Below are 18,320 nucleotides of genomic sequence, written 5' to 3'. Positions count from 1 at the left end.
TAAGAAATATCACAGTAAACGACAACAATAATAATATCACAACAATTTGACCCAAGACAATTTATTGCACATGCATTGTCTTTTGTCCAAACTGACAACTACAACTATTACTTACAGGGCACTAAGGAGCATCTGAGGACTAAAATGCATCCAATGATAAAGAACAAAAGTTAAGGACACAATTTTTTAAGCATCTGCCACATAGAATTCACAAGTAATGGCCACTACACAGATTGCTGTCCTAAATTTTGGAATGCCACAATTGCAAGAGTAACAAGGGATGCATAAACCGAATTGGGTAGCCTTTGTACCACCTTCCCAACACCTGGTACACCTTCAGTACTCCTCTTTGTTGCTACTGCAACTGCTGGTGCGACAACCAGAGTGACAATAAGCCCTTGACTTATGACTGTGAACGTGTCCCCTCTCATCCGCTTAATGAACAAATAAAACTCATCACGGTCGATTGCCCCATCGAGATTGACATCACATTCCTGCAAGTTGTTATAAAATGAGACGACAAGAAGTTCCTAATTACAGACAATAACTGATACATGGGAATCAGGGACAAGGTCACTGAACAGTTACTCATTACACCAATCGACCCTCCTATCTGTAGTCTTAATACCCATATTCCCAAACTACCTCCGACCTTACACCTAATTCCCATGTATCAATAACCACGTATAAGGAAAGCTCTTACTGTAACTGAAGCAGTTGAAAGACTCAAAAGAAGCATCTGTATAAACAGATTCGGATGCATATTATTATTTATTACCCAGATCTTTAGATTGAAAATATGGTTGATAATGATAGGTTAGGAGTTATCGTGACAGGACATATGCAACCAATCTGGTTTTGTTACTCTGTTTTATTAAAATGAAATTGAAAAAAAGAAGCATTGACATCACCATTGAAGTGAGAAACACCTCATGTGCCTAATATTATCCATAATCTTGAGAATCAGTATGAACTGATTAAGAAAATATGACACTACGTTTTACTAGTCACTTTCAAATTGACAAGAAAATCGATAAGAATGTCAAGTTTAATAAACAGCAAATCACTTTCAAGCTGACAAGAAGCACAAATTTCTTACTAACCTTGGTCACTTCAATTTAAAATGCAGACAATTTCTGGTCCTAGATCGATGTTGGGTTTTTCTATAATTCCATTTGTTTTCACTTTAATAGTGACTGTCTTAGCTAGATTCCGCCATCTTTGTATTAAAAGTCTGAATTCTAGGTTCCTTTAACATGATTAATTTCATCACAAGATATTCCCTTTCTGTTGATCTTGTGAATCACAAAAGATCTTCTAGTCCTTCCTTCACGTGGTCGGTCAGCTTGGGCGTCAAAAAGTTAACCTTCTTTCCCAACAGAACGATATACTCTTCTCATGTTCAGGGACATTGTAGCTTCTAAACAAGCAGGCTTTTGAAAGATAATCATTTTTAAAGTAAAAGCAACAGGGGAAGATACAATAGGGAGGAGAGGAACAAAACTATGTAATTTTACCCAATGTAAAAATAATACTGATTTATAAGCCTGAAGCCCTAAGCTTCACATAGGCAAAACTAAGCATGTGCCGAAGCCATGGAAACAATATCACAAACAACCCCTGACATCAAGCATAATGAAGAGGAAATAACAATCAACAAAGAAAATACAGTTCCTAAAATTAAGCCATTTGACCCTCGCTCATATGTTTGCGCCTAACATAGGCCTTCCATTTCCTTTAGAATCGCCAACAGTTTCACTAGGTGAAAACTTCAGTAGCTTTGCTTTCTTTTACAAGACAGAATTTTACTTCTTCATCGGGAAACCCTTATGTGCTACCTCTTTCTAACAGCCTTCCAAAATAGACTTCCTCACTCAGATAAACTCAAAGTTGGATATATCCTTAAATATTTATTTGAACACAAGAATCCTTACAAATTAATTACCTAAGTAAAAGACCAAAGCGGTGAACAAGTTCAGTCATCAGAAGTATAACATTGTCCCTGGTTTTTGTTGGCTGAAGAATTTGAAATTATAACTGTGAATGGTGGTAAAGTTCCCAAAATTTGTAGCCCTCAACTAGAATTTCAGGACAGCAATTCCAAACTTATAATGATTCAAAAATCTTCATACAATATTGATCATACATTGAGGTCATGAGAAGATTATGAAATGGTTTGATGCTAGCATGTGTCCCGACTCTCACCCATCAAATAACGCTTAACCAAATATTCCGCATCCCTAAATTCTGGATCCTCAGATTTCCCACCAGAAAGGCAAAAGGGTGCCCAAAAGCATAAAACTGAAGCTTCTAAGCTATAAACCCTACTTAAATGGTATACCTGAGCCCTATTTAATTTTTCCTTTTTTTGATTCATAATAAAATTATCCATAGTTTTAAAGTGATCTTATAAAGATTGACACTGAAACGGTGAAGGGGAGGAATCAAAGTTGGGAGTGAAGCTGATGAATCACCTATCATGAGGGGGAAAAAACAAAAATTTTAAGCACGTACAAATCATTAAATGACAGAGAAACAGAGTGCCAGCACATAGATCCAGCTCCACAGAGCAGTGGTTTCATATATGTAAATTAAGATACCACAAAGTTTTGTCCCAGCATCACACAGAAAATGTACCTGAATGACTTCTCTGACTTTGTCTTTTGGTGGAGGATCAAAATGTGGACCAGGCAAATACTTATTGAGATCACTACAACATTTAAACAGCTCAATTTTAGAGGGCATTATAGAATTTTGTCAACTAAACTAGAATACTTGTTGATGTTCAGAGATCAATTAGTTAATTAGTCCAATTTCTTGAGTAGCCCAAGTAATAAGATGTTGTGATTTGATAAGATTCGTTCTTGGTCAGGTTGAGCCGTTTGGCTAACTTGTCAGTGGGCTAGCCCAGTCTATAAAGAGAACGTCAGTATAAGCACAATTATTGGTTTGGAGGATCTGTGCTCTTACCCTCTTTCTTTTTTCTTCAAGTAAAATGGGAATTTCATTACTCACAGAATTACATTTAAAAAAAAAAAACAGAAAAAGAAAAAGAAAGAAGCAGCATTTGGCTTACAAAAACACATGCCAGCAGCAAAGCAACTATACGAAGCGTTTTTGCTCTTTTTCATTAAAGTTAGTATTCATTTTTTTCCAGTTAGCTTTGTGGTTGGGCCATCTGATACATGAACAATGCTAAAAAAATCATGAAGCAGATGTCTTACTTGTAAACGAGTAAAACAGCAATATACAGATCTTCAAATGTCAAATCAGCCTTTCCAGATTGATTCATAATACGGTCAAAAACTCGATCTGTTATCTTCCTTATTTGTCTGTGCCTCCACTCCTTACCTGTTTTTGGAGTCAGCATAGTCATAAAAGCAAGGGCATCACCCATCACAACTTTAAATGAAGTGTCTTTGACTTAGAATAGCAAAAGAATATTAGATCATCATAAGAGCAAGGGCATCACACATCACAACTTTAATGAAGTGTCTTGGACTTAGAATGGGAAAAAAATATTAGTTGTGCTATGGTGAAATGATGGCATGGTTTATGGAGTAACAAGTTAGGGTTTCATATTATAGTACCTTCAGTTTGTTTATCTAAAACCTCTTTGTCTTCAATTAATCAAAATACCCTGAGGCTGTGACAGTGGGATTAGCGAAAACAGTGTCTGGTTCTCTTGTTTTCTCTTTTATATCACTAACTGAAGATTAATTTTCAGCAGAAACCAATTATAAAACTTCGTTCTCTGATTAAAGTAATTTTCTCTTGTTTTGCTGTCAATACCTCAGAGTAATCCATACTAACTGCAGTAAACACTGGTAGTACAAAACCCGTCACGCAGAAAAAGGGAAAATACAACAACAGAACTGAATCTGTAATTTCTAAGCAAGTAGCACAAAGAAAGTTAACATGAATTAGCAGGACACAACAGAGAACTAATAAAGCTTCAAGATTTCAGCCCAAAAGCAAACTCATCAGGTACTCTTCATTTTAAGTTTTAACCACTTATGTTTCCATCATTTGAGCCTGATCTCTGAGAACAAAAGGACAATCCACACAAACAGAGAAGTAACAGCAAGCGACAAAGGGAAAATGCAAAGGAGGAGAAAGAGAAGAAAAAACTATCCAGGAATCACTGAATCTGCGTGAATAGGAGTAAAATGCTTCAAATGAAACAAAGAAAGGAAAATAATCGAATCAAGAAGACAGCCAATTACCCTGAAGCCTGCCCAAGACTTGCCCCATGATGAAACACTCGGTTTTGGAGGATTCGAGATAAGGTCAAAAGCTGAAGGTTTTGAGGAAGAGGACTTCAGGCTTACTGATATTTTTGATATCTTATTTTTTTTTTTTTGACCAGGATTTTGATATCTTATTCTTACTACATGATCATGTGGGATTGATCTTTCTTTCATTGGGAGAACCGTCACGTCAAAACTTGTTAATTTTCTCCCCAGATTTTTATATATGTGTAAGTTGGACGAAAGACACCAAATTTGTAAACTGGGGACTCAACTATGCCGCTCGTTGTCTGGATCCGTAATGATCGCTCGTTGCATTCCCACGCGGAAAATATAAAAATGGAAAAATGACATCTAAGTCGCATGACAAAACATCCAAGGAAATGACTTGATGCCTTTAATGAAATTAAAATTTTGGGCAGATTTACATAAATGCTCTTTCATATTTATAAGAACTTCAATAGAATTTACTAATTGGCTGCTCGCAGTACGCATACGTGACTTGTATCGGAAGGCTGGGATCAGGGTAAAACGTCGGATGTCAGGTGGCGAGATTTTCTCTTATTAAAAAAAATCAATAAAGTTTTACTTCATTAATCAAAAGTCTAACATAACCTTTCACCCGGAAAAAAAAAAAGAAGCTTAAAGCTGTGATTATATTAGCGGTAGCAAAATTAATTTTTATTTCTCTTGATTTTTATAATGATGGGTTAAAATAAAAGTCAGTCAGTGTACTATAATTTATATTTGAATTGACTTTCATAAAAATGTCAATTTAATAAATTAAAATTTGTTTACATGATTAATAAAAACAGGTAAGTCTATATATAAAATAACTGAAAATAACATAAATTTTGTTAAATAATATATATGCCCACATGATAATTTAAGAGAAATATAAGAATTAAAAATTGTTTTTTATTTGTGTTGAAAATGATATACTACCTCTAATCATTAACACATGACCCATATAATTAATTTGAAAAAAATTAAGAAAGTTTTTGAATTATTTAATTATAACATATATTATATAATCTATCTAAAATACTTATATGTATTATTATATTTTATAACAATTTATAAGTGAGAGAAATTACTTTTAAAAAAACTATAAATTTTTTTTTTATTTTTTCCCCTTTCTATTTGTATCTTTTCTTTTCCCCCATTAGATTAGAGAATTGTGAGGGGCCACATGAGAAACACGTGGGCCAGCAAATTTTCATTATTCACATCTTCACTGTTTCGTTTGGGGCACACCGTTCGTCATTTCTTTCAGCTGGAGGATCGCGACTGAAGCCGGACAAAAGAGTGGAGAGGGCGAGAGCGTCTGGTCTTCATCTTCTCTAGAAGGTGAGCTTGATGGGCTGTGCAAGGATGCTAGAGATGGGGACTGGTTCATGCTACTGAACCTTCTTCAAGTGCGATTCAGACAGAGAGAGAGGCCGCCATATTGCTTTGATTCTTCTTGAAGTTTGACAAGTTTGGAAGAGCAGAAAGAGAAGAGGCAAATCTAGGTAAATAAATACACCTAACGGTAGATTGGCTTTTACAACCACCCAACGCTGTCACCTTGACGTTTTCCCACATCTCAACGTGCCGCTCGTTTCTTCCAAAAACTAGATAGAAAAGAAGCCAGTCCAAACAAGCCTTTGACTAAATAGCAATCCAAACATAGTGTAATCTAACTATTCTCCTTTCTCCATACCTGGAACTGACAGAAACATACAGAAGCTTTAAGTTGACAATTTATTTAAAATTTTGGTTATTGAAAGAATGCCCGTGAACTATGCAGCCTCCATCTGGGTTTGAAGTGGGCTGTTATTTTTATTTATTTGCATAAATGCTCTTTTGAAAAAATGGAAAAAAAAAAATTGTACCAAAAAAATGAAAAAAAAAAAATTCTTCCTCCACAATTGCCAACCTTGAAACCATCACCATAAATCATTATACTCCTCCGGTCCTTAATATAGGACCTAATTGTTGAGTTAGTTTTGGTCCTAAATATAAGACCCATTTATCATATTTATCAATTTTCTCTAAATTACCCTTATGGATACTCTCTCAATCATAATCAAGTAGAAGAGGTAGAGAGGGTATTAAGAAAGATGATTATGATGTTTTAGGAAAAACGTGTCACATTTCTTATAATTAACTAACTTATCTAACTTTCTTAATCTAATCAAATTAGTTAAATGGGTCTTATATTAAGGACCGGAGGAGTATGTGCTTGCTTATAGCTGCTTATGTTTGCTCATAAATATGCTCACTATCCTTATATACTTCCCTCATGTTTTATAAATTACTATCAAAAAGCTGTCTTTTTTGTTTTTATTTTATTTTATTTTATTTTTTTGAAGGACGCTGGCTCGGAGAGACTCTTAAGTGGATAAAGCAGAGGGTAAGAAATGACACTCTGCTTTTGCGTTTTTCCCCCCTCCCTTCTTCCATATGAAGAAGTTGCTTCCCGTGAAAATCAATTTCCCCAAACACACACATATATGACATAAAAGTGCAAGACATTAACTCAGTAGGGAAAATAAGAAATCAAATTAAAGCAACACAAAAGCCCTTCATTTTGTCAACGGGAAGTCGTAAACTTCACTTCATGAGAACATAAAGCCTGGCTCTGAAGTCCTAAGGAAGGCTTAACATGAGTATAAGAAGAAACAGAGTTGAAAGTTTTATTGAATAAGTTGTAGGGAAGTTTAGTTGTTATAAGAGATCCTTTGCAACCAATTACGGAGTGCCACAATTGCAAGAGTGACAAGTGATACATAGAGTGATTTGGGAATCTTTTTTGCAATCTTGCCAATAGAACCTGGGAGGCCTTCAATAGCTCTCATTGTTGCCAATGCAACCATTGGTGCCACCACCAGAGTCACAATCAGCCCTTGACTTATCCTTGTGAATGTATCCTCTGTCATCCTCTTAATGAATTCATAAAACTCATCACGGTCAATTTTCCCATCTGGATTCACATCACATTCCTGCATATTAAAACTTTGTCACTCAATCACACAATGTTCTTATACTCACATGGTTTTGCATTAGCATAACAGCAAATAAATAAATAAAGGTTAAAGGTTATTTTTGTCCTAAAAGTATTTCTGAATGAACTGTATATATTCGAAAGTGTTTTTTTTTTAAGATTCAATTTGCTTTGGAAGTATTAAAAAAGAAGCGATATACATAACCTTTTCATCAAAAAATTAATTTTGATTTTGCCAAAAAAAACTAACATTGATTGCTAACATTTTTAATTTATAAGGGCGATACTGAGGGGAGAAAAACCTCTGAGTACCCATGGCTTCTTTGCGAATATTTTTAAGGAATAATTAATCCTTAGCCTGAAATTAGTATCACACCAAGAAATTAAAAGATCAAGGGCCAGTTTTATCTTAAAAGTATCTGTAAAAAGGCTATGTATCTAGGGGTTTTTTTTGGGCAATATCACCTCAAAAAGTATTGAAAAATGAGCAATATAGCCTGTTGTGTTTAAAAAAAAACTAATGTTGGTTATTAACATTTCAAAACCAAAGTGGTCATTGACCCGAGATTAAAGTAGGTACCTTCATGACTTGTTTGACTCTATCTTTTGATGGAGGGTCAAAATGAGGACCAGGCAGATGCTTATTAAGATCACTGCAACATATAATTAAACAGTTCAACTAGAGAAGGCATATAAGATATAGCAGAAAATTGTCTACTGGCGAAAACAACAACAACAACAGAAAACTGTCAGCAAAATTTGAGAGAATCATGAAGGACATCATTAGTCCTTACTTGTAAACAAGTAAAACAGCAATATACAGATCTTCAAATGTCAAATGAGCAGTTTCGTCTTCCTTCTTCAGACTTTCAAAAGCTTTATCAGTTATCTTCCTTATTTTGCTTTGCCTCCACTGCTTATCTGTACACAGTCATTTACAAAACAAGACCATTACACACACACACACACACAGAGTATATCACAACTTTGCTAGTTGAAGTGTCTTTGATCTATGATCAGTTTACTTATTGAAAACAGTTTTTGATTCTCTTGTTTTCAATGGATCTGCGTGAATAGCCGTAAAAGACTTTTTAGATGGAACAAAAACAATAAGAAGGTATAGGGCATTACCCTGAAACCTGTCTAAGACTTGGCCCATAATGATGCTGAAAGTTGAAACACAAATTAAACACTGTGGCTTTGAAAGATATATGCATGCGTGCGCGCGCGCGCGCAGGAACACGTACAGGTAGATTCTTACTTATATCTTACTCAAAACAATATAGTGGCAAAGGCACCCAACTTTAATTTCTCTTCAAGGGATCCATAGGTGGATTCATTGATAACAAGAACATGTTCTTCATTGTTCTTAAGGAAAGCATAATTCCTACGTATTTCTCTTCACTGTTTCTAAGGAAAGCATATTTCTATTCTCAATATTTCTTTGGGTAGTGTTTGGGATTTTTTTTTTCTTTTTAAATTTTTAAGAATGGAATGAAATGAAGTGAAATAGTCAAGAATAATCACTAGAGGCCATTTATTTGAAAGAATTTTTTTGGGCACCTCAAATTGTTGAGGGAAGGATGGAAAGAATGTTTTCGTAAGGGTTTGCATCACTTCATTTGAGTCCATACTTGTGGATTCCCAACAACAACAAAACCTTAATATAAAAGCTACAACAACTCCGTTAAATTCTATCTAAGTCTTTGAATATATTGTTAATTGAAAGATCTCGCTTAATAATTTTATAAAATATTCTCTTTAACCTTACCTACTCGTTTTAGAGGATTTCATGCTATTTGATCAAATTTTCTTACCGGCACGTTCAAAGGCTTTCTTTGCACATAACTAAACCATCTCAATCGATTTTCTACCATTTTCTCATTGATAGCAGCCACTCGCATACATATGCTCATTACAAATTCTATATTTTCTTGTATGATCACACATTCATCTTAGTATTTTCATCTAGGTGACCTCCACTTTATATTGTCCTTTTAAAGCCTAACACTTCCTACCATATAACATTGCTGGTCTTGTAGCAGTGCCTTAGTTGATCAGAAATTCAGAATCTTGTGCTAACCAAGTAAAATCCTTTTCTGCATTTGATTGTTTCTCTTGTTTCTGAAAAAGAATAGTCTTCCACACAGATCTATCCTGGCAAGAATCCAAAACTGGAGATTGCAATCTCAAAGGCTTGCATCCTTTCTCCGCGAGCAAAACCATTGCGATCGTAGGACGATATTTCATTTATGTTGAGTTCAACGCAGGCTTTGACAAGTTCCTCCCCAACACGTTGAGCAGCTTCAATATTGGAACAAGGGGGATCTTGTCGGATAGATTTCTGCAATGTACTTCCATAGAACAGACACTTTTTGTTTTGGTCATCAACCAGCATTGCATACAACTGCTTCTCTGAGCAAAATACAGAAAGCCTTGGTCTTCTTGGTGTTCCATCAAACTTCTTCTGCTTCCTTCTGTTCCGGATTTTGGCACTCTCCTTTCTAGCATTTGCTCTAGCTTCGACAACCAGTCGATTCTTGATCAAAGCTGCCAAAAAAGGGGAAAAAAAAAAAAAACTCTTCACAATAACAATTATCTGAAGCCTTGTGCAAAACAACCTTAATACATTAGTGTCGCTTAATCAATTTCAGAATATAATGAACCTATAATCATATAAGAAACCTAAATTCCAACCTCACAACACAAAATACCAATTGGGAAGGGTAAGTTGTGAAGAACTTACTTCTTCTCAGCGAAAGAGAGGAAACAAAAGGCTTTAATTGTACTCCAAAGACTGCAGAATTTGGAAATCGAAGCGCAGGAACATTCACAAGGTCCATATTATGTAGTTATATTCAAAAGGAAACAAGAGTGAAAAGCTGAGATGCCAATGCAGGACTCACTGAACCCTTACCCTGCCAAGCCACGGCGATGAAACATACTATGAAGAGTAAAACTTGCGCTTCGAGGATACAACGCAATGCTAAGTTTCTCACAGTAATTTCAACAAACACTTGGTGCGCACGTTGATTACTTCTCCCGTAGCATCAAAGTAACACTCTGCAAAAAGTGTTGCTGCAATTTATCCCTTAAGGCTTCGGCTTGAAAAGAAGACCGACCAATTCTCGTAACTATTAGAAGAGTTTATCAATATTCTGCCGCACCTAGCATGACGTGAACCTCGTTTACTAGCACCATCACAATTTACCTTTCATTAATCCAATCCCTGTTTGGGGGTGATAATGCTTTGGGGATTCAAGCTGCAGTGACAAATCATCCCTCTTTTTCTCAAATCGCTAGCAATAGTAATCAAAACGTGGTTTGGTGTTTTCAGGCTTTCAGCGCAGCTTCCCTCAGCTGACGATAAAGCTTGCCCCCAGGTGCTAAAACGGGCCACGACCTTGCGCAGGTGACTTGGCGCACCGCGCCCGCCAAGCTGGACGGAAAGATTCATAATAAAGTACTAGGGGCTGCTTAGTACTAATTGGGCTACAAGGCCCAACATGGCTACCATCTAATTGACCCGTGTGACTTGTATTGGGAAAATATAATAAGTTTAACTCCATTAATTATGTATTTGGCCCAAAAAAAAACTCCATTAATTATATAATGGAATGTTGCGCCAAATTCTAGAGTACTTCATTTTGCTTATTTCATTAATAATCAGCCCATTTTATTCTACAGTATACATTTTGAGACGTGTCAATGAGAGAGAATGAAAAAGAGTGAGAGTGGAAAATGTCAAGGTCAAACCAACTAATAAACGAAGATTAATCAATAAAATAACTTTGGGTTTCAAAATAAAAGAGAAGTTAGAATATAACATTGAGTTTGTTTAAAAGTTAAAAGAAACACTGAGTTTGAAGAGAGATCTACATATAGATTTCGAAATAATTTGAACAATGTGCTATAACTAAAACAAAATTAATACAATATAATAAAGAAAAAGAGACACTAATTCCATTTCTTTTTATAAGAAACAATCTCTCTCATATTACAGTTTCTAAATATAAAAAAAATTTTTTTTGTCTGAAATATCAAATTAGTCTTTTTATTTTCGGCTTTATTAAATATACATTACTTATTATCTCTGCAATAAATTTTCATTCATTATCTCTCATGTGCTCTTTTTATAAAGATATAATTAAAAGATATGTGCATATTATATTGCATATTTATTGTTTTTAATTAAATTTAATTAAAATTTTAAAATATGTAATTTTAATAGTTGTTTCTTATAATAAGGGACCAAAAGAATAATATATTGGCTTGATCTAACATTTGCCGTGGCCCAAAAAAAAAAATCTAACATTGGTCACAAGGCCGACAAGCATTAATTATGACATCCAAATCACCGAATCTTTTAGAGATATCATCCGTGGAAATTAGGATACATCTTTTCAGAATTTGGCTTTAGAAAACAGCCATCTCCCATCACGCCCGCCTACATCCACGTGTAGGTTGAAAAGACTTCACTAAAGCAACAAAAATAAACAAATAATTAGTAATAAATTAACCGGCACATTGTACATGTGATGTAACTAACTAATAGCGAGGAATGGACAATTATATTGTTTAAGATTAATCATTATAATACTGATGTTGATTTCAAGATCAACAAACCTAAACGTGCCCCTCAAAAATTAACTACTCCTCTGGTTCTAAATATAAGGCTCATTTTGTAGCGCAAATTACACTACGAAAATGATCTTATATTTAGGACCGGATTTAAACTATAAAAAAAGTTTTGTATTTAGGATCGAGGGAGTAATATCTAGTCAATACATAGCAATTAAGGTTATTGATTCTTTTTTTACCTTTTTTGGCCAGAACGTTTATTCCTTTTGATGATATCATCATGACAAATATAAAAATAAATCCATTTAAAGAATCAAACTTGGTTGAGTTAGCATTTAGTTTAAGTTACTTACTATTTCATCACCTTTTCTATTTTTTATGCTATTTATATATGTTCGTTTGTTGAAGTCTCAACACAAACTAGCTTAGTCAAATCCAAGCTGAGTGTTAGTTCAACCACCATTATATATGAATGCTCACCACAAGCCAAGGAAAACATATAGTCATGGTCAAATTATTTTATAGTTTATATATATATGACTCATGCTTTATAATTCTTCCTTAAGGATCTTGAAGCTCGTTTTTATTACTTTTACAATTTTCCTAAAAATATATCTACTAGTATTTAGAGAAGAAAATGTTGTTGCGTTATTGTGTGTGTGTAAGCGGAAAAAAAAAAAAAAGAATTTGTGCAAGTATCAATTGGAAGAGGGGGAGATTTTCTTTTAAATTCAATCAAAATGCTCAAATGTGAAATTGGTTTGCTAATTAAGTTTAACAACTCCCAAATCTGTCTAAAGGAACCAATTTCAGATCTGTGAATGTTCTTCTTTCACTATATTGTCCCTCGTTTTTTTTTCTTTAAGAAAAAAAAGCTACTTCTGTGGGTGGTCAAACTGGTAATTGGACAATTTGCCGTTCACAATAACAAATTAGAGTTACTAACAATAGCGCTTTAGATACTCACAAAAATATATGGGAGAATTACAATCAGCTTACAAAAAAAATTATTAAAAAGTTTCAATAACAACCTAAGTGGCTTGTAATGATAAGTTTCAAAGTAAAAAATGACAATTTTTAGGATTTATTTTGTAATTTTTTTTTGAAACTTCATTATAATTCTCCGAAAATATATTAACTATATACTACCTCTGATTCTTAATATAAAAGCTAATTCGACATTCAATTTAGCTTTAAATATAAGATTTTAATATACTTTATCTCAGAAAATTTATTTATTTTTTTAAAGTAATCTTTGTGGTAATCACACATGTTAAATATTTACATCAAATAAAAGTTCTAACTAATACACATGATTGGTATTTTAAGAAAAAACAACACCTATTTATTACAAATAACTAAATTAATTAATTTTTAATTTAATCAAATTAGTTAATTAGTTTTTTTATATTAAGAACCGGAGATAATATGTGTTTGTATTAACAACTTCAAGCAACATTTTTACAAACTGACTTACAAAACTTCTTGTATAAGCCAATCACAACACATAATTAGCTATTAATAATTCACAAAAGCCAATTAACTATTTACAAACTTTTGACTTTTGGTCATCTGACTAGACACGATTTACCGTCTTGTATAGGTTCGTTGAGATTTCTAACAGTCAAAGGCTTATTAGACCACGTGCTGAAATTCTTTTGCCACATAATAAGAGTACATAATTGAAAATGCATCTTTTCCTCTTTTCCCTTTTTTTTTTGGATATTTTAATTACCCAAAATCCCATCATCCATTAATTTTTATGTTAATCATCATTTATTTTTTTAATAAAGGTATTGATAATTACGGTATACCTCTGTTACTTAATATAAGAGTTAATTTGACTTTCAATTTAGTTTTAAATATAAAACTCCAAGCTTCTTATATTTGTCTATTTTTTTCAAGTTAGTTCTTATTATAATGACAGTTCTAGCTAATACATTTAATTAGTATAGGCATTTTATGAAAGACAACACATGTTTATTGCGAATAACTAACTTAACGAATCTTTTTAACCTATTTAAATTAGTCAACTAATTTTTATATATTCAGGATAAGAGGTAGTATATAGATATATAATGTTCCATACGTTCGTGGTGTTCGAATATTTCTTATGATGAAGAATTTGAAGCTTAATACACTAATGTCATTATCCATTTAGAGTTGTCCCCTTCACGGGGTTCCTTGTGGCTCTCACTGAAAAAATCGGGGAAAATGGTCCCATTTTTTTCAAAAGAAAATAAGCCGACACCAAAAATGGGATTACATGTAATACTATCTCCTATCCTTAATATAAGAGTTAGTTTGACTTTTAATTTGATCCTAAATATAATACCCAAATCTATTTTATCTCTTATATTTATCTATTTTTCTTAAGATAGTCTTTGTAGTAGTTACACATGTTAAATGTTTTATCAAATCATAGTCTTGGTTAATAAATATGATTAGTGAAGGTATTTTAAAAAAGACAATACCTATTTATTGCAAATAACTAATTTAACTAATTTTCTTAATCTATTCAAATTAATTAACTAACATATATATATATATATATATATTAAGAATCGGAGATACTCCTCCGGTCCTTATTATAAGACCCAATTTGACTTTTTATTTGGTCCTAATTATAAGACCCTAATCCATTTTGTCTCTTATATTTATGCATTTTTTTCCAAGATAATCCTTCTATAATGATAGTTTTAACCAATATACTTAATTAGCAAGGATATTTTAAGAATAACAACACTTATTTATTATAAATAACCATCTTAACTTACTTCCTTAATCTCCTCAAATAAGTCAATTAGGTCTTATAATTAGGACCAGAGGAGTAGTATTTAGATTTGGGGATAATCTTGGTTAAATGCAACGGATCAGGAACACTATATCGTTTTGCTTCTGTTGCTCCCCGCTTCAGCTTTCCCTTCAACTCTGCAGCACCGCCGGCACCATTTCCCAATCGGCAATAGTCGCTCCTTGCTCTGCTTTGCCCAGCAACTTTAATTGTATTATGATCTTTAAATTAAGTACATTAAACTTTGGGCTAAAGACATTTTTTTATTCAAAATTCTACCACCATGGCACCAGCCAAATGTCACTTCTCCCCAAAATCGTGATAAGTTTCTGTATGATTTTCAGGAAAATCTAATTCGAAAAGGGGAAAAAAAAGCAAAACAAAACAAAAATGATAGCTTCTTCATCGTTTTCCTGTTCTCCTTTGGCGTTTTATGATGGCTTCAAGTTAAAGGGAGTCCGTGTGAGTTACAGTATCAGGGTCACCCAAATAGTGAAAAAGCTAGTCCTCCAATCCTTAACATAATTCTTGAGTTGATTTTTTCCTAAATATAAAACATATTTCTCATATTTATTAATTTTCTCTAAATTACCCTTATGGATACTCCCTCAACCATAATCAAGTAGAAGAGGGAGAGAGAATATTAAGAAAGATGATTATGGTGTTTTAAGAAAAAATGTCATATTTCTTATAATTAACTAATTTACCTAAGCTCCTTAATCTAATTAAATTAGTTAAATACTACCTCCGGTCCTTAATATAAGATCCCGTTTGACTTTTATTTTGGTCATAAATATAAGACCTTAATCTACTTTGTCTCTCATATTTATACATTATTTTTCAAAATAGTCCTTCTAATAATGATAGTTCTAGCCAATACACTTGATTACCAAATACTACCTCCAATCCTAATTATAAGAGCGAGTTGATTAATTTAAGGAGATTAAAAAAATAAATTATGTTAGTTATTTGTAATAAATAGATGTCGTCTTTTCTAAAATATCCTTACTAATCAAATGTATTAGCTAGGACTATTATTATCAGAAAGATTACTTTGAGAAAAAATGCACAAATATGAGGACAAAGTGGATTGGGGTCTTATATTTAGGACCAAAATAAAGTCAAATAAGGTCTTATATTAAGGACTGGAGGTAGTATATTTTAAGAAAAACAACACCTATTTATGTAAATAACTAACTTAACTTATTTTCTTACTCTCCTCAAATTAGTCAACTAGCTTTTATAATTAGAGCCGGAAGTAGTAAATCTTATATTAAGGACCGAAGGAGTGAAAAAAATACTATATCAACAAATTCTATGACTATTGCTGACTGGAAGTCGGAGTCGGTTTGTGCTGCAAAGTTGAAGGGAAAGCTGAACGGAAAAACGCCAACTGGGGAAGCATCAGGAGAGGTGAACTGGTGTGCGTTTCCAAGGAAGATGACACAGCAACGCCACGTGGAGCTGAGTTGGAAACAAATCTTTGCCACTTATTGCTCTGGTCCTATTTATAGGGCAGAGAGAAAAGACATTTTTTTGTCCTATTTATAGGATACTGAGAGAAATTTTTTGTATGGATGTACAACTTTACTCCTCATTTATTATTGTGTTGACTTTGTTTACATGAGGTATGATATAAATTAAATGGGAATAAAGTTAAAAAGTTATTAAATTGTAAATGAGAGTTAATGAAGTTTAAGGTTTTCTTTGGTATGTGTAAAACATACTGGAAGTGTCTTATAAATAGGACCGAAGGAGTAAGATGAGTTATAGATGGTAAGGATAATCATATAAAAATATGAAAAAACAAGGAGTTGAGTCACAGGCAAATCAAAAATTTGAGGACTAAATCATGCTGAATCACAGTTAAGGGATTAAATTATAAGTAAGTTAAAAATTAAAGGTCTAAAAGATTAATTTTCTGTTCGAATGATAATGAAGTTTTTATCAATTACTTTCGTTGAAATATTTAACATTTTACTCTGGATTTGCCTTTGCATACCATAGTTTAAACGAAGCAAAATGACCCATACTTTAAACAAAAGCAAAAACAGTTGGCAAAAAACAAAAGCAAAAAAAAAAAAGAAGAAGAAGAAGAAGAAGAGAAAAGAAAAGAAAACGAAAGCAAATGATCAAAGAGCTCTTAAATAAATGTTATAGAAAAGAAGCTATCATATCATGTCATGTATACATATATAGTATGTATCTATTATATATATATATATATATATATATATATAAAATTCTTTGTATACAAACTTATCCCACGCGCGAGGACAACCGCTCTATGTTAACTTAAAAACCACTTGAAGTTTCATGGAAACAACAAATTCAAGAATATTAGGGTCAAAAAACAAAAACTCAAGAATAAAATAATATATCATCAATCCCTTCAAACGAACGTCACTATACATATAAGTAAGTCGTGTTTCAGTATTGCTCGTCTCTGTGCTTCTGTTCTCTCACTTGGCGTCTAAAAATGATCCCTAACAATATTTCTTCTTTCGGATCAGTTCAGCAATACGATCATCATGATCCTTCATCTTTCACTTCTATCATGACGAATAATGTCTCCTTCGCGTCAAGCTCTGCTGCTTCAAACCCTAACTGCGACATTACTGCTTCGCTTGAGCAGGCTCCGGGCAACTCCAGTGGCACGGTGTTTTCCAGCGAGCATGAAGGCACCATGAAACCATCAGCAGGTGGCGACAGGGCTGATAATAATGTTAGTAGTAAGGCAGATTCTGTGGCGCGTGAAAGGAACGCGCCGCCTAGATGGAGGAATTACAGAGGTGTAAGGCGTCGGCCGTGGGGGAAGTTTGCAGCTGAGATCCGGGATCCGAAGAGGAACGGAGCAAGAACGTGGTTAGGGACATATGAGACGGAAGAGGATGCAGCATTGGCTTATGATAGAGCTGCTTTTAAGATGAGGGGTAGAAAAGCCAAGCTCAATTTTCCACACCTCATTGGGTCGGAATCGCGGCCAGAGCTACCGGAAAGATTAGTCAGCGAGACGACACGGCAGTGCCACTCGCCGGAATCTTCATCGCCGTCAGTGTGCGCATCTGAGGATAACGGTGGATCTCAAGGATCAAGTAGTAGGAAGAAGAGGCTGACTAGTCTGTTGAATAAATTAGCAACAAATAGAGGCCAAGGCAGAAGCTTGAAATAATAATGGATTAATACTGATGATGATCTATTATTTCTCTTCTCCTACACACTTTTTCTTCCAAAAAATAACTTCATGTAATTCTGTATGTTGGTGTCTAATGATGATTTTTGTTTCTTTGTTTTCAAAAGTCTAGCTGCAGTTTTGAAATTGCCATAAAATAATATTTGGGGTGCGTTACTACTAAGATTTTACTCAAAGAAAATCTTTGATTATCAAATTATTCTATCTGTTAATAATCATTTCCTCTCATCAAGCTAATTACCATTGTTCACATAATAAATAATATCTAAAACTAGAGGCAGTCTGTTAAGTGAGAGAGATTAGTTTTTGCTATCGACGATGATGTTTTTGGTTTTGGAAAAAAAAAAAAGACACGGTTGACGCTAACATCATTTTGAAAAAATCTTTCATCCAAAATACCACTATTCATCTATGTGATAGTATCATGAATTTTTAATTTGAAGGAAAGAACCAAAATTAAACTAAATATACATACCATTTATAACATTCTAAATTGCATTGGGTGATTTGACC

General features: G+C 33.6%; 4 protein-coding genes across 5 annotated transcripts; 1 reads left to right on the top strand and 3 right to left on the bottom strand.

Annotated features, from left to right (window-relative positions):
- Positions 1 to 15,519, bottom strand: LOC114752980 (uncharacterized). 2 transcript variants are annotated; one of them, XM_028941665.1, is made up of 6 exons: positions 15,512 to 15,519; positions 13,633 to 13,636; positions 4,227 to 4,273; positions 3,225 to 3,351; positions 2,638 to 2,710; positions 1 to 494 (listed from the first exon to the last, which is right to left on the bottom strand). In XM_028941665.1, exons 3-6 carry the CDS (start codon positions 4,252 to 4,254, stop codon positions 225 to 227), a joined length of 498 nt encoding a protein of 165 aa, XP_028797498.1. In that variant the 5' UTR covers positions 4,255 to 4,273; positions 13,633 to 13,636; positions 15,512 to 15,519; the 3' UTR covers positions 1 to 224. The 2 variants fall into 2 exon arrangements, with proteins under 2 accessions (XP_028797498.1, XP_028797490.1); XM_028941657.1 differs by lacking the exons at positions 13,633 to 13,636; positions 15,512 to 15,519 and adding an exon at positions 4,381 to 4,440 and having other exon boundaries at positions 4,227 to 4,346.
- LOC114753005 (uncharacterized) lies at positions 6,800 to 8,398 on the bottom strand. The gene is made up of 4 exons (XM_028941686.1): positions 8,371 to 8,398; positions 8,034 to 8,160; positions 7,820 to 7,892; positions 6,800 to 7,237 (listed from the first exon to the last, which is right to left on the bottom strand). The coding sequence occupies exons 1-4, from the start codon at positions 8,396 to 8,398 to the stop codon at positions 6,956 to 6,958; spliced, it is 510 nt and encodes a 169-aa protein (XP_028797519.1). The 3' UTR covers positions 6,800 to 6,955.
- On the bottom strand, positions 9,077 to 10,424 carry LOC114752997 (50S ribosomal protein L18-like). Its single transcript, XM_028941676.1, has 2 exons — positions 9,986 to 10,424; positions 9,077 to 9,789 (listed from the first exon to the last, which is right to left on the bottom strand). The coding sequence occupies exons 1-2, from the start codon at positions 10,080 to 10,082 to the stop codon at positions 9,392 to 9,394; spliced, it is 495 nt and encodes a 164-aa protein (XP_028797509.1). The 5' UTR covers positions 10,083 to 10,424; the 3' UTR covers positions 9,077 to 9,391.
- Positions 15,520 to 15,931: 412 nt separating the features above from the next.
- On the top strand, positions 15,932 to 17,786 carry LOC114752952 (ethylene-responsive transcription factor 2-like). Its single transcript, XM_028941627.1, has 2 exons — positions 15,932 to 16,115; positions 17,128 to 17,786. Exons 1-2 carry the CDS (start codon positions 15,932 to 15,934, stop codon positions 17,784 to 17,786), a joined length of 843 nt encoding a protein of 280 aa, XP_028797460.1.
- Positions 17,787 to 18,320: the final 534 nt, after the last annotated feature.

This window comes from Neltuma alba, unplaced genomic scaffold (assembly GCF_004799145.2).
Source record: "Neltuma alba isolate B1F8T4 unplaced genomic scaffold, ASM479914v2 tig00001196_pilon, whole genome shotgun sequence".
Taxonomy (NCBI): Eukaryota; Viridiplantae; Streptophyta; class Magnoliopsida; order Fabales; family Fabaceae; genus Neltuma; species Neltuma alba.
This window is presented reverse-complemented; position numbering and strand designations above follow the sequence as displayed.